This window comes from Vespa velutina, chromosome 12, assembly GCF_912470025.1.
Source record: "Vespa velutina chromosome 12, iVesVel2.1, whole genome shotgun sequence".
NCBI lineage: Eukaryota > Metazoa > Arthropoda > Insecta > Hymenoptera > Vespidae > Vespa > Vespa velutina.
This window is the reverse complement of record NC_062199.1, coordinates 3,730,221-3,747,897: the sequence shown is the minus strand read 5'-3', so window position 1 is coordinate 3,747,897 and position 17,677 is coordinate 3,730,221. Positions and strand designations below refer to the sequence as shown.

The 17,677-nt window shown below is 26.8% G+C and overlaps 1 protein-coding gene across 3 annotated transcripts; it reads right to left on the bottom strand.

Moving 5' to 3' along the window:
* Positions 1-531: 531 nt before the first annotated feature.
* On the bottom strand, positions 532-17,139 carry LOC124953469 (zinc transporter ZIP13 homolog). 3 transcript variants are annotated; one of them, XR_007102227.1, is made up of 7 exons: positions 16,444-17,139; positions 15,228-16,009; positions 3,701-3,811; positions 2,571-2,836; positions 1,879-2,464; positions 1,056-1,368; positions 532-911 (listed from the first exon to the last, which is right to left on the bottom strand). XR_007102227.1 is itself a non-coding variant. In XM_047504888.1 (6 exons), exons 2-6 carry the CDS (start codon positions 15,448-15,450, stop codon positions 1,193-1,195), a joined length of 1,362 nt encoding a protein of 453 aa, XP_047360844.1. In that variant the 5' UTR covers positions 15,451-16,009; positions 16,424-17,139; the 3' UTR covers positions 532-1,192. The 3 variants fall into 3 exon arrangements, 2 of the variants coding, with proteins under 2 accessions (XP_047360844.1, XP_047360843.1); XM_047504888.1 differs by having other exon boundaries at positions 532-1,368; positions 16,424-17,139; XM_047504887.1 differs by having other exon boundaries at positions 532-1,368.
* Between the last annotated feature and the right edge of the window lie 538 nt (positions 17,140-17,677).

Genomic DNA, 17,677 nt, shown 5'->3' with positions numbered 1-17,677 from the left:
ATTTCGATTTCGTGGGCCGTCAATTCTCTGTTTCGGCCAAATGTCCTGGCTTTTTTCGACACAAAATCTGAAGATGCGCGAAAATGGCTCGTGGTACGCAAACGGTTAAATATATTTGTATGTACTCTTTCTTTCTTTCTCTCTCTCTCTCTCTCTCTCTCTCTCTCTCTTTTATATACGGAAAATTTTGTATCATATGTGATCTCATCTAATTTAAAAATTTTATGTTCTATTTAAAATGCCCTTTTTTAATTTCAATGTCAAAGAAGGGGAAGCATTAAAAATTATTTACACGCCTTCACCTTTTTTCATAACATGAAATGTCATTCGTCAATTCGTTACACATCTCATATAATAATAATATTGTAGATACAATTTTACAGAATTCAATTGAAAATGTAGTTTGCGATCAACACAATATATATATATATATATATATATATATATATATATATATATATATACATATATATATACATACATAACATCACCTATTTCAATTTGCCAATGTAAATAATTCATTTCAATTGGTTGGCTTATAAGAAGAAAAATATTAAATTTATTTAGATACAGAAATGTTATTAACTTTGAAGATTATAAAAATAAATTTACACTCTTCTCCTTCGATTATAAGAATACTATAATATTAGTTAGTTTAAATGATTCGTATAGTAAACACATTCTTAATTATTGTAAAGGATCACAGAGTCTGAAAAGTAGTGCTTCCCTCAAGCTTATTTAAACTGTTTTTAATATTTTAGGATACTTTTAATATATATATATACATAAACTCCTATAACTTTGTAAGATATAGCTTATGTGTTGGAGCATGTAATAATGTATCCATATACAAGAGTATGGTCATCAATCGTTTCCATTTGAATATTCAACTTCTTTTGATGACATTTTATCTTAATAAAGCAACAAAATTATGTAATTTTATGGCAACATATAATCTCTCTTTTGGGATAGTCACTTATAATATGTGTGTGTGTGTGTGTGTGTATGTGTCTGTGTATATGTATATAGAAATATATGTATATATATATACATACATAGATTATTTAATGAAAATGTGTTCTTATAGAAATTTGTTGTACTTCAGAAAAGTACCATCATAAAATGATCAACAGATTTTAGTACTCTATATAAATTTGTTCAAATTAATTCCTTTCCTTGGATGAAATATCCCTTAGTCGCAAAGAATTGTTAAAATTGCCATTAACGTAACACCAAATAACAAAGCAGCGAGTTGCTTTAAAGATTCCTTGGGACTAGATTCTTTAAGCAGTTCTGGTAAAATTGTTACTAAGCCGATATGAAGGAAACCACCTGCCGTAAATGGCAAAATCCAACTTGTTCTTGCCTCTGTAACAAAATGTGATAATTTAAAAAAAAGTTATATTTATTATTAAAGCAATATAAAGACTGACTTAATTAATAAACCTCAAATACTGAATTGCAGATAGTCATAAGAATGAATATTTTCTGTAATTAATCAAGGTCGTAGAAGTTATCAGTAAAGATATGAAGTGTTGACATACGCAATTTATAAATAGTTCATATAATCATACAATAAAGTCTGTTTTTCAACTTCATCTTATTATTTTATTATACAGGATGACCCATATAAAGTAATAAAAAGTATATTGTTAATATAACTCATATAAATTGACCCATATATAAAGTAATAAAAAGTATATTGTGAATATAAAATTGAAGTTTATCAAGGAAAAAAAAAAAAAAAAAGAAGAAAAGAAAAAAAAAGAAAAAAGAAAACTAAAAAAAGTGTTATCTTTAAATTGTACTTTCATTAATTATCTATTCGTATAAATCTATTAATAAGAGAAAACTAAAAATGTATATCATTCTACTAACCAACTTCACCACCAGAAAAAATAATAGCGGCTAAGGATCCAAAAATTCCACCGGTTGCAGTTAAAAGTTGTGCCCTCGCAGCATCCCATCTGCTGAATCCACTGCGAAGTAAAATAGCGAAGTCACCAACTTCATGTGGAATCTCATGAATCAAAATAGCGAACGTCGTTAGGGCGCCTAATCGGAAGGACATGAGGAAGGAACCTCCTACAGCCAATCCATGAGTAAAATTATCAATACAATTTGCCATAAGATTGAGATATCCTGCTATGTGTTTTGATTTAGTTTTTTGGACAACAGTATTAACAGTTTGCCGAGTAACTTTTTCCTTTGTTTTAGATGATACGCATTTTCTGTCAATGATACATCCATTCAACAATGAAGATGATGACGATGAAAGACCATTGTTCTTTGTAAAATTCTTCAAACAATCGCTGACTTTACCGACCGACATATTATCAGATAGAACTATGCCATTTGTATGTTCTGATTTTAAGTAACCATTTTTTTTTGGTTTCTTTACACCATTACTATTAATCTCCATGTATCCGTTCTTCATTAGTTTGTTTTCCAAGAAGGGTTCCATCTAATAGACAAAAAAAAGACATTTCTTTATATTATATTATCTTTATGTTATAAATAAAAAAAATTGTTTTAATATTTTTATTAACGATTTAAAAAAATAATTATACCTCCAAAAGTTCATTATCCGTACAATGTTGAACATAGCCATTCTTTTGTTTAATCCCAATCAAATTAATACAATTATTGTTCTCCATTTCTTCTTTATCGGTTTCAAGATTTTCTGTAATATTCTTAGATGTATTTTTGTTATCATCTACTTGTTGTTCCTCTGGATCATAATCGAATGCAAAAATTTTTTCGACGATGACAAAAACCAAAAAACCGGTGAGAACCCAAAGGCCACAGGGCATAGATGGAGGATTTGAATTTTCAGCTAAAAATATTAAATTAAAATATTAATTTAAAAATATTTCATTGTTAATCAATGATAGTAATAAGAACAATAATAATAATAATAATAATAATAATAATAATAATAATAATAATAATAATAATAATAATAAAAAATAATACCAATAACATCAACAATAGTAATAATAATAATAAAAAAATAATAATAATAATAACATTAATAATAATAATAATAATCGAAGAAACAAATAGTAAAGAAAAAGGACAAACAAAATTGAGTACTTTTTATTGAGTTTCTCCGATAGGATAAATAATTTTGCTCGAAGAAAGAAGAGTATTAACGTAAAATGAAGAATTGTAATCGTCGTATGCATTCTCAGGACAAATCGGAAAGGTTCGTCGCTATTGGTCGAGAAAGAGACGGTTCAATTTATCGGGGCACAGCTGGTGATTCAAATCCGTAACCAACGTATAATAGAGTTCGAAGGCGTTCTACAAAGAGTTCATAAAGCCTCTTCCACCGGATGGAAGCTTCTTCTAATACACATAGATATACACAGTACTTAATTCAGAATATACAGAGCGTTCCAAATCGCGAATTGGTTTCTAGATATGAAATTACTGCACGTGTTAATTATATAACACACACACACACACATACAAAAACACAAACACAATCTGATGTTAAAGCTTAATCTAAAAAAACGAAATATCTTTTTTAATTCACAAATATGAATTGTAACTTTAATCTTATTGAAATTTTTATTAATAGACAATAATAAATCTATTTCATTTAATTCAATTCGTAATAATCTCATTTATCAACCATTTTTATATGGTTCTTTTTATTGTATGATAATTTCGATCGTATTTCATTTTTTCTTACCTCGTTTCAATGAATCGTTTTCCCATGCTTCTGGTAAAAGATGTAAAAAAACGTCACCCAAAAGACCACCAACGGCGAAGCTTAAAAGCAATTTCAATGTTCCTGCGCTGGCTGGAAAAAGAGGAAAAAAAAAAAAGAATAAGAGAATATAATACAATCTTATTTATTTATTTTACTTTTTAACTTAATGGATAATCAATAATATTATATTGAAGTAATACGATATTGAAATTAAACGTAACATTTATGATCGAAATAAATATAAATATATATTCGCCATATATATGTTATATTAATTTTTTCTAATTTTGATTTTTATAAACGATGATTTATATAAACACGTATGGATGCCGTCGATTAATCATCTTGTAAAAAAAAAAAAAAAAAAGAAAAAAAAACAAACAAACAAACAAACAAACATATATAATAGATAAGAGAAAAAAAAAGAAACAACAACGAAGTTGCACTCAACAGGGGTTGATTCGTCGTATCAGATTATATCATGAAAATAATTCGAAATAGACATAGTACAATAAAAGCGTACATATATATACATATATTTATGTATGTATATATGATACACACACATATGATATGTATGTACGTGTATATTTATATATATGTACATATTATAGATTTGTGAACTAATAATGATGTACGTGAAAAAAAAAAAAAAAAAATATATATATATATATATATATATATATATATATATATATACACAAAACACATGATCGATTGGAGAACGTATGGCAAACGAAGATAAGGTCAAAGTTAACCTCTTTTCAACGAAAAGTCGTTTATCACGAATTATATGATCTTTTTTATAGTCAAGTCAATGAACATACAAAATGTAATTCGATCGATACACATATCTTCCAGAAACATGTTTTTTATCTTTAGTTTATGTGACTTGTAAATAATAAATATTACGTTGCATATATATGTGTGTATATATATATATATATATATATATATATATATATGTATATACATATTTTCTTTTTTTTATGAGAATACATCAAATATTTTCCTATCAAAATGGAATTTCCTTTCAATACGAAAATTTTAACGAGATAAATTATTTCAGCAAGCACAAACGCGCGCGCTCGCACATACATTTTTTTTTTTTTTTTATTAGTAATATTATTAGTTACATATCGATTCATCGGGCATTTGTAATTTAGTTTATAATGTTATTTTAATCTAAAAATTTATTCTCTTTTTCTCTTTCTTTAAATAATTCAATTCGTAGAAAGCGAGTGAGAAAAATGATATTTTTTTTTTTTCCTTCTCTTTTATATATAAATGAAAACGTTTTTAAATTATATTTCAAAAATGATCGCTCCGAGGCAACATTTCGATGAGTTCAAATTATTCACGCCGATTCTACGTTTGTTTATAAATAATTTTGTTTATAAATATTATTCCAACTTAAACGTTGGGTTTTTCTTTTTCTTTTCTTTTTTTTTGTTTTTTTTTTTTTAAATAAACTCGACGATGTGCGAGCGATGAAGGAAAAAGAAAAGGAAAAGAAAGAAAAATAAAAAAGAAAAGAAAGAAAAGAAAAGAAACCAAAGAAAGAAAGAGAAAAGAAAACCATAAATAAAACAAAAAAAAATATAATCAGTTGCAATGTATAATTCACGAGAAATTGATAAAAAGTCTAAAGAGAGAAACGTGACTTTATATGATGGTATTGCATTAAATCTATTCTTATTATCGATCATACCATTACAATACGAAATAAATATCAAACTCGTAGCGATATAATAATTGATCCAAGTATACATTGGACGTATGTAAATCGTTCGATGGAACTTTTTTTTTTTTACTTTGGAATATTATCATTATTGCAACATATTAATACGATTCCCTTGTATAGTATCTGTTTGATGAATTGACGCCATATTGTTTATGATATCTCGTTGATGTTTTATATATATATATATATATATATATATATATATATATATATATATATATATATATATGAAACGGAAATGAAACTCTATCTCTATATAAGCAATTTGAAAAATAAAAGATACGATATTAGCCGATGTGAATATTCTGATGCTTCAATGAATTCTAAGAAAAATTATACTGAAAAACCCAAACATTTGAAAAATGTGAATAAAAGAGAGGAAAATGGAATAACCAGATTTCTAAATTAAACATTCTTTCTCATCAAACTAGATGATACGTATTATATTATGCGCTTTTTATCTAAAACATCCCGCGTGATGTGATATATGGTAGGCGTATTCTCAACGTTACTCATGGTTCTTCTTGTTGTTCGTAACAACGCGCAGAAATGCAATGTAATATCAATGAAAAAAAAAAAAAAATAATTTTATCTCCGACTTGAACGTATGTGACTGCCCACAAAGGATAAACGTACGTTCTATTTACATGCGAATATTGTTAATTTCTTTGTTTTAATATTAGCTGACAAAAAAAAAAGAAGAAAACGATAAAAAATGATAAAAAATTTATAATTCTTTTTTTTTTTTTTTTTCGTTTAATAATTCTTACGAATAGTTTATTCGCATTTAATGTAACATCCAAAGAAGCTATCGTAAATGATTATGAACGGAATCATGAGCTTCCTCACTATCTACCACGAATAACTATCTTGTTAATTAACGTAACAATCTTAATTGAAGATCTCAAAACATCGATTACGACTAGCAGGATAATTGTTGATAAAAGACATTTGTGTGTGTGTTTTATTTTTCTTTCTTTCTTTCTTTCTTTCGTTCTTTTTTTCCTTTCGAAACATGAAAATGTGATCGTTTATATACTGTTCGATATGTAAAACGTTATATATAAAACACGCTGTTTAATTATTTCGAAGAAAAGAAAACGACGAAAATAATCGTTACGTCATTAAGTTCGACCGTAAAATCGATACTATTCGAGAATCGTTAGCAATTCTAATAGAGCGATTTAATTTCTTCATTGATCGAATAAAAAAAGAAAAAGAGGTCATAAATAATTAAACAGCCATAATATGTAATAAGTAAAATTATCATTAGTAAAATGAACAATATTATCATTAATAAAATTTATATTCATATATATATATATATATATATATATATATATATATATATAAAGTATAATTATATAGTAAGTATAAATTATCGTATTTCTATGTGTTTTCTAGGATAGAAAATTATTTAGGTTATGTTCATATATATATATATATATATATATATGCACACAACAAACACACACACATACATACATACATACATACATACATATGATGCCAAACACACATACACAAATCATATGACCGGAATATGGCGTGATCGATAATAGTCACAGCAATATTTTTCATAAAAAGATATTGAATGTTTATTTCTATCATGATTCCGATCATACAATTTGCCATGCGATTGAAAACAAGCGTAAGAGTTTGATTGACCTTAAATGAACTAAACGAATCGCATTAAAGAAATTTTATAATTTCCAATTCGATAACGAGTCTAAAGTATCAAAATATTCATTCATGAATGTGTTTACTTGTTAAACGATAAAATACTTGGGTTTTCCGTTGACGATGTGTCAAATCTTTCTATATGAATTATTATTATTATTATTATTATTTACGTAGTGAATATACAAATATATATATATATATATTTTTTTTTTCTTTTCATTTTTCATTCTTATATTTCACGTGACACGTTTCAAATTAGCCTTTCAAATTTATTCTAAGCGCGAAAAAAAAAAAAAGAATAAGAAAAAATGTTTTAACATCAACTTATATTCTTGCTAACTTCTAATAATAGGTTATATTTCTTTACAAACGATGAAAGATCAAATATTCTAGAAGTCTTCACTTGACTTCACTTTTCTTGTTGCCCATTAAACCTATTATATTTCTTGCATCATTTGAATCCCCGTATTATTCCTTCTTTTATTTTCTATGAATTAAATAATTATTATAACTTTTCTATATATGTTTATACTTATACACATGTATAATAATATAATATTATTTTAATCTTTTCAGAGCAAAAAAAAAAAGAAAAAGAGAGAGAGAGAGAGAGATAGATAGAGATAGAGAAAGAGAGAGAGAGAGAGAGAGAGAGAGAGAGAGAGAGAGAGAGAATTTTTATTACTGTTAAAGATAAAATAATAATAATGATAATAAATATATAATAACGAAAAAATATAATGTAAATAATAAAAGTAAACTAAAGAAATTTATATTTTAATACGGTTAGATAATCATTATACAGATTTTATTATTACAGATATGTTAAGTCAATAGTAAGAAGACGAGAGATTAATCGTTTAACGAAATAAGACAAAGAAAAAAAAGAAGAGAAAAACGAAGAAAAAAGAAAAAAAAAAGAAAATATGATAATTAAGTCGTAACGGAGTATCTTACTTGATTAAAGTTCATATATGAGGATTAATATGAAGGACAAAAAGTATGTAATATTACTTCGTTATTGTGTAATTTTACAACGTTAAATAGAAAAGAAAACGTCAAAATAGAGGTTATGAGATTTTCATTCGATGATAGATCGATAAACGTAATTTTCTACTTTATCGATCGATCCAAATTTTTTTTACGATTACATTAAGAACGTTGATATTATGCGTAAAAGAAATAGTTAAAATAAATAATATATAAAATTGATGTTTTAGAATCAACTCATATATATAAGAGTTATATAATTACATTATTAATATATATATACATATACATATATATATATATATATATATATTCATATATTTATATTTATATATTATATATTCATAATTAATTATATATTCATATATTTATATGTATATATTACATATATATATATATTATAAAAAAAAAAAAATTGGTTTTTTAAGATCAACATTAAATCGTTTAAAAATTTTAATAAAATAATTCAAAAAATATTAAACATTTCTCAACAACTATAAATCCGATCGAACGTAATATCTTCGTGGCGATATTTAATATTTCAATCTATAATAAAATAAGCGACTAAAGGTCACCGTGATATTATATAATTATAATACGAGTACATTACTTTTCCTTCTAGAATACTCGATAGTAGACATAGACATTGTCGATTATCGACATCGACAGTAACGATAGAGCATTGACAATAGCTATGAAAGACGAATAATTAAAGTCTCGTTTAAATGAATAATTTTAAAAAGTTAATATAGATTTATAATAATCATTTATTTTTTTCTACTTTTTTTTTTTTTATAATTTATTATCTCAAAGAAAAATGATTAATTATTATTTTATTATGAAGAGATATATGACCGTTATTATTAATAACAATTAATAGCAAATGAAATATTAAAAAAAAAAAAAAAAAATAAATAAATAAATAATAAAAGATAATAAAGAGAAAATAAAATATCTCATCGCAAAAATCATGATTTCAATCATAATTTTGTAATAGGTGTTATTTAAAAAAAATTCTAAATACAATATACTTTCGCGTCATCATTAATTAGATGAGATAAGACGATTGCGTGCAATTTTATCGACTGTAGCTTAATCTCTCACAATGGTTTATGATAAAAAAAAAATTAGAAAAAGAAAAAAATATATACATATATATATATAAAAAGTCAAAAAGAAAAAAGGACAAAAACAGAATTGACAATAATAAAAAATTACTTGCGATAATATGATACCTATTTTCTACATACTTTCTCTCCTCCTATTTCTTTTCCATGAAATATCGCAATATCATGATTTTTATTATTATTATTTGTATTACTTTTTATTATTATTTTATTTATACTTTTTTTTTACATATCGTCGGTAACATTATCAACTCGATAATACTCGATAGTAATTTATCAAAATTTTATTTTCGATTTTATCATCGAATTATCGATTAGCGGATTAAATAGAGATAGCGACTGCTATAAAGAAAAAAAAAATAAAAATAAAAATAATAAAAGGAAGAGGAAAAAAAAGAAATGAAAAGAACAGTAAAAGAAAGAATAAAACGTTTTGGAAAGATCATTAAAAAAATAATAATAATAATTAAAAAAAAAAAAAAAAAAAAAAAAAAAAAAAAAAAAAAAAAAAAAAAAAAAAAAAAAAAAAAAAAAAAAAAACTAAAATAATTTTCGTCGTTAAAATGTGACATTCTATCAATGTAATGACCTTACATTCCGCTCTTGGACAGACAAGAAATTTTACGTGCATGCCACGTGAGAAGACTTTGAAACTAGTTTCATGACCTTGCTATTACGATGGTATTAAACATATGAATAAGACAGAGAAATAAGGGAGAGAAGGTAGATAAAAAAATTTAAGACAATGAGAAAAAGAACAATATGTTAATTTCATCGAACAATATCACTTCACTATTAATATAATCCTTTCCTTTCGTTTTATTTTTTTGTTTTCTTTTTTCTTTTTTTTTTTTTTCTTCTTTTGTTTCGTTCAAGTTTATGTTAATTATTTAATTCACGATGACAATGATAAAGCCATTGGTAAAGTAATGAAAATGTATCCCATAACATTTATTGTCCGTTTTTATCTCTATCTCTATCTCTATGTCTATCTCTATCTCTATCTTCTCTATTCCTATCTCCTCTATCTATCTCTGTTTCTGCTTATGACGTTGCTTCTATACATCTGCTATTCTGTCTTTATGAAATGCATAACAAACAGAACCAACCATACAAGCTTGTCCTTCGAACAAGATGACAAGCTAAATAAGATGCAAGCAAGTTGACAATTTAGATGACTTTATCTGAAACTCACGTTGTCTACGAAAAAAAAAAAAAAAAAAAAAAAAAAAAAAAAAAAAAATAAAATAAAAATGTCTACCTTGATATATAATACTCTGAAAATAATTGATGTAATAATAACGGATTAATAACGAAGTATGATATTTTTGACAAATCGATATTTAAATGCTCGGATAAAGAAAAAAATAAAATAATTTAATGATTTATTATCGTCTACTTAAATAAAATTATATTGTACAAATTAATATTTAATTTCATACATGATAAAATTATTATACGAAAGTCAGAAACATTATCTCGTATTTAAATATAATATATTGTGATAAAAAAAATAAGAAAAGAAAAAAAGAAATATATTATTGCAAATGTAAATAATAAAATATTGCATTATAATAAATTAATATTTAATTGTATACACGATAAAATAATAATAATAAAAGTTCCATATTTAAGTATTACACTGATAGAGCAAAAAAGGAAAAAAGAAATAAAAAAAATTGCTAATTGTTATTGCGAATGTAAATAATAAAATATCGTAAAAATAATAATTTAGTTTTACACATAATATAAATAATTGTACCAAAATTTCAAACATTGTATATTATATTTATCTATACTGTATGTATGAATACGTGCGCGCGCGCGCGCGCGCGAGTGCCCGCGCGTGTGTGCTACTTGGCATACGAATTGTATTAGCGAAATGTCGTTTCTGCGCAGTTTAAATTTCTCGACGTAAAGAACGTAATCATGTTTCCAAGTATCGATTAAATAGAATAATCTTCTAGCGTAGAAACTTTCACTAGAAATAACAGAATTCGGATGATGAACCATACATCAAACGTGTTAAATAAAACGTAAAAACTATAATATTAGTTATACTTATATAGAAATTGTGTCAAAAATTTAGAGATTATTTTTTTTTTCTTTTCTTAAATCAATTACTCTTTTTCTAAAGCTCCTGAGAACTTTTTTACAATCTGAAAAAAAAAAAAAAAATAATAATAAAGGAATATTAGCCTGAAGGAATTTTTAGTTTAGCTAGGAACTTTTGATTCTTTTAGAAACTTTCAGCCCACCTTGTATAATCATTAAAAAGAATCTAACTTGTTTATTATAATAATAACAATAACAATAATAATAATAATAATAATAATAATAATAATAATAATAATAATAATAATAATAATAATAACAGGAGTAATAAAAATAGGAGAAAAAATAAAAATAAGCATTAAAAAAGTGAACATAAAAAAACGATTAGATTTTTTTAACAATAATATGTATAAAAAAAAAAACTTTCATATATATATATATATATATATATATATATATATATATATATATATAGTCTATGACTTTAAAGTTTTATGACGGAGTTATGGAGTTAAAAATAAACAGAAAAAGAAAAAAAGAAAAGGGAAAATAAAAAATGATCAAGAAAAATTTACAGACAAAAACGATATTATTTCGATCGAAAGCGAAATCATTTTAATTCGGCGTTATCATTATTTACGATTAATGTATTTCAAGTGAAATCAGATTACAGGAAACTTCGTTGTCGACAACATCGATTGCAAAACTTTTCTTTTGAGATAAAAAAGATAGAGAATGATATGCTGGGCTATACAACATTCCACCACCACCACACAACACGTTCAGTGAGCTTGATCCTAAGAATTGCTTACGTCAGATTTTGCGAGAGAACAAAAACGTACTCCTGCTAGTAGAATTTGGATTTCTCAATGCGTAAATAATCATGGCCCACGAGACAAGAATTTTGAATTGAAAAAAATATATAATATTTGTATGTACATTATTGTATATTATTTATTAATTCGAGAAGAAAGAAAAAAAAATATATATAATATATATATATATATATATATAATATACTTAAATTAATAACGAATTTATATCCGTATGTAATATTTTAAATGATAACAGCCGAATATATCTCCGATCTTATTGTGTTCATAAACAAATAATTCATATAAATAGATTATTATAGATTTTCAATGGGATAAATGTAATATTTATCGATGTTATTTCAAAGGGTGATCGTTATTGTTATCAACATACAACAGATCATGGAAATTTTTAATAAAACAATTGTTGAAAATATCCAACGAATACTTATCATCGATATTTTATCGAGTTAAGGAGCTTTGATGTTCAATCAATCGTGCAATCACATTGTTTACGATTACTGAAGTACGAAATACGGTTCGATGATATTGTTACAATAATTATTTTTAATGACGAGCCGTAATTATCTTTTGGAGGATTCATCTCGATCCTGTCATTTATTTCAATTTTTCTATAGTTCTTTTTCTTTTTTCGTTTGTCTCATTTACAAATATGAATTGTCCAATTCGATGGACGACATTGATATTCATCAATTCATTATTTTGATTAATGCTTATTTTGATCGATACATTTGACTTTGAAGTCTATCCAATTGCACGATCACCACACGATTTCAGATTTTTATCTTTGAGAAGTAATTCGAAATATTGTCCGTTAGTACAACCATAAGTTTCACACGTAAGAAGAATACGATGAAGCGATGCAACACATTGATATTTGTTTAAATATCTTTCACGATTTGTTATCTATTCGACATTTTCTTTTTTTTTTTTTTTTTTTTTTTAAATATGCATCATTATTCGTGAGTTCGGTAATGTTTTCGAACATTCATTGAATTAATTTAACCCATTTTTTTATTTTTTTATTTTTTCCATATCGGCTTATATACATCGAGAATAATTGGAAAAATATTCAACGGTTCAAAGCTCCAGGAATTGAAAAAAAAAAAAAGAGAAAAAAGAAAAAAAAAAAAATAATCATAACATCAAAAATGTATGAACGAAAAAAAGAGAGAAAAAAATACAGTGTCTCTCTCTCTCTCTCTCTCTCTCTCTCTCTCTCTCTCTCTCTCTCTGTGAAATATAAAGCTGGGATAAATGTTACACTTTTTCCCCACGTTAAAACTTAGCAAATCTTTTTTATTCGAAACATTTATTCATAAAATCAATACGAACGGAGATATGTATGTACATTCCGGCTACAATCATTTAAGAGTAGAAAACATTCGATATAAAAATTTGACGAGTTTATTGTTTTGAAAATGTTAAAGACAAATTGAAATTAAAGATACGTATATACTTTATCAAAATTATGAGGATGGTGGGGGGAGGAGAGGGGAAGGGAGGGGAGGGGAAGAGAGGAGAGAAAGGAAACACTATATTGTTATTCTCACTTATAAATGAATTACGATGCGTATTATTTACTTCGATGTATTTCCAATGACGGAGATACTTAGTTCTGCCAAAATCTAATGCCAAACAGTTCGGCAAATATATATATATATTTATAGTCATTTCCTTTGTTTGTCTATACTTCTTTTTTTTTTTTTTTTTCAATCGAAAATCCTTACGTCATTTAGAACGTTTTAATTTGTTCAAGAATATTCTTTCGTTCTATCTCATTCCGTTTATCTTAGCGGTTCTCAAAGTTTTTGATTATGCGGCCCTTTGTTCGTAATGTTATCGAAGTAGAAATGTTTATAATATAAAATTTTTAGATATCCATATATTATTTTAAAGATACGGCCATTATGTTAATCATGTTATTCTCGTAAACTCGGAAGGATATTTTACAAGATAATTTTCTGCAAAATATTTTATAATTCAATAATTTCCCACTCTTTCGGGACCTATAAAAAAAAAAAAAAAAAAAAAAAAAAAAAAATAATAGGCTGAGAAATATCGTTTTATCAAACAAATAAAAAGATAAATTCTATTGAGATTATTATCTATCTTTATATAGATAATAATCTCTAGATTTAAGTCCATATTTGGATGATTTATATGTGAAAATGTTCAACAGTGTATAATGAAACGTCTTGCAAGCGCGTGCAAATGACAATTTAATGAACGATTGCATAAGTTTTTATTTATAAAAGGTTGATGCCATCGCACGTTAATTATATCTCATACGAAAATGAAACAGCAGAACGATGATGATGCTTTGAACTAAAGAAAAGATAATAATAATAATAATAATAATAATAAAAATAATAATAATAATAATAACAATAGTAATAATAATAATAAAAGAAAAAATAAAAAGCAGATAAAACACACGTTTGTATAACAATATTCTTGTGAAAGAAATACGAAAAAGTTTCGTTGAAATGAAAAAAGTATAATAAAAAGATTTTCAAGTGTTGCATTCAAATTCTAACGGTTTTTAATTCCAATACTGACCAATCGTGGCGCTGTGTTCGTCGTTCGATAAAAGAATTTCTTTGTAATGAAGTTCGACAGCTTTTTTTTTTTTATTTTTTATTTTTCGTCGTTATTTCACGAATGTTTCATAAAAAAAAAAACAAACTAAAAGAATGAAAAAAAAAAAGAAATGAGGAAAAATGTCGAATGACATTCTTATCTTTATCGAAAAATTATGTAAAAAATTTCTCTTTGAAGCACGAAATTTCTCATTGAAATGAGAAAATAAAAAGACACTGAACTATTGCGTTGAGTAAATATTTACGATTATGACGTAACGTGGCGCTGCATTCATCGTCCGATAAACAAATAATTTCATCGGAAGAAAATTCAAAATAGTTTTTTCCCTTTAACAATGCTTTTTTTCATTCGTAAATGAAAATGAAGAAAAAAAGAAGAAAGAAAAAAGAAGGAAAAAAGCGAGAAGAAAAAAAGAAAAGGAAAGAAGTCCTTGCGTTAATTATAATAAATTAAAAATATAATAAAATTACCTCCATTCTTGAGATCAGCGCCTTCTTCAATGGGGATGATTAAAAGTGGTAATACACCAGCAAGACCAACCATAGTACTGCCAAGTATTGAGAAGAACCAAGGATTGTAAGTTATATAATAGGAATATTCGTTCCAAGGTAGAGAAATATCGTCGTAGATCATCTTGAAAATGAATCCGGCTGTGTCCTCGGTGCAATTTCGCGCGCACATGTTCACCGCCATATTTGTTATATATATCGCCGCCGGCGAATGCGTCTCGGACGGCGTATGTGCGTGTATGTATATGTATATATATATATAAGTATGTACGTGTATGTATATATATTATGTATATATATATGTATATATGTATGTATGTATGTGTGTTATTACCACTCTCCTTTTTTTATTTATTCATTTATTTCTTTCTCTCTTTTTGAACTATATTATTAATATTATTATTACTATTATTATTATTATTATTATATCACAGTAGGATCAAAGTTCTTTTACCGTATAAGAAATTACTCTTATTTCATCAGTCGATATTTCTAACTCGATATAACATTGAAAAAAGTAGAATAGATGTGGAATTAAAAAAAAAAAGAAATAAAATACGAAGAAGAAATTAAATAAGAAGAAGAAATAAAATAAGAAATAGAAAAAAAGAATAAAAAGGATAAGAAGAAGTAAAAGTGGTAGTGGAAGAAAATTTCACAAGATTCTTATTTGTCGTCGTCGTTCTTCTCGTTCTTCTTGTTATATTACTTTTCTGTTTCTTTAGTGGGCAAGGAACGTAAGCCTAAAAAAAACAAAGTAATATGGACGCCTGTAAAATGTGACAATTCTAATAATTTTTCAAAACTAATTGTACAAAACGATATGTAAGAAAGAAAGAAAGAAAGAAAGAAAGAAAGAAAGAAAAAAAGAAAAAAAAGGAAAGAAAGAGAAAAAAGTAAGTAAGAAAGTCAGGTTATGTTATATCAAAAGAGATTGAAGGGAGAGAGAGAGAGAGAGAGAGAGTGAGAGAAAGAGAGAGAGATAAAATGGGATAAAAGAAGCAAAGGGAGATGTAAAAGAGAGAAAGAAGAAGACAAAAAGAAAGAAGGAAAGAAAGAAAGAAAGAAAGATTAGTTGACAAGAGAGACGGAGTAAGGGGGGAGGGGGGGGTTGAAAATAAATAGTGGGAGTGAGAGAAACGTTCTTGAATGAACACCTGCAACCCCTCGCGCGCACCTTTGAAGCACTAGCACCGTGAGCGAGCCGACTAGCCTACACTGAGGACTGAGTTCGGTCGCTTCGAGCCGAGTTCGTCGCCGCGCCTCTTGGCCGGCGTATATATTTTTCTCGTCTCTCCTCGAGAAGAGGAAGGAAATATGTACTTGGTAGACGTCCCCTTTGGTTCTTTTTTGTTCTTTTTTTGTTCTCTTTTCTTTTACTTCATGACTTCAGGAGCCTAAAAGATTGACGATTATCGTCGGCGTTACGTTGTTTTTCATGTACGCCCGCTCGTTCCTCCTATCGTTTTCGTCTTTCACACTTTTGAGCGCATATGTCGTTCTCTTTCTCTTTCTTTTGTCACTGTCCTTTAAACGAAAGATTTTTTCTTTCTCTCTTTCTCTTTCTCTTTCTCTCTCTCTCTCTCTCTCTCTCTCTCTGATACGTATAATATATATGTATATGTGTGTGTGTGTGTGTATATATATATATATATTACGTATCTCTATTCTCCTTTTCTTCAATTATTTTTCTTTGAAGATCAATTGAAATGAAGCACATGAAGACGATCAAAAAAAAAGGAAGGAACGTTGTTGGCACGAGGACGCACTTGGAAAAAAAAATAAGCGAATCGTTTTAAAATGGTGGACGAGAAAGGTACACCATTACGAGACACGTTCTAGACTGATCGCGTTGCGCCGTAGGCAGGCCCCTTTATACTATCCGCCATGTTTGCGCGCATGTCACTCCGTATACGATAAAGAAAGAAAGACGGAGAGATAGAGAGAGAGGGAGAGAGAAAGAGAGAGACAGAGAGAGAGAGAGAGGAAGACAGAACGAGAAAGACAGAGAGGAAGAAAGATAGAGAATGTGCGAAAGAGAGAAAAGAAAGATAGAGCAAATAGAACAAAAGATATATATATATATATATATATATATAAACAGAGAGAGAGAGAGAGAGAGAGAGAGAGAGAGAGAGAGAATGAGGGAATGCGCGAGTTAAGAAGAAAGAGAGAGAGAGAAAGAGAAAATGACAGATGGAAGTGAACGAGAATGAACGAGTATATGTGTAAGACGAGAGGATAGGAGGGAAAGGGAAAGGCAATAAGTGATGTAGAAAAAAGGGAAAGAATAGAATGGAGTCTTCTTTTATGTCTCTTTGCTATTCCTACTATACTACGACCGTTTACGAAAAAGATCGATAGAGAGGCGCTGCTGTTGCCGCTACACTGCTGCTATTACTGTTGCTGCT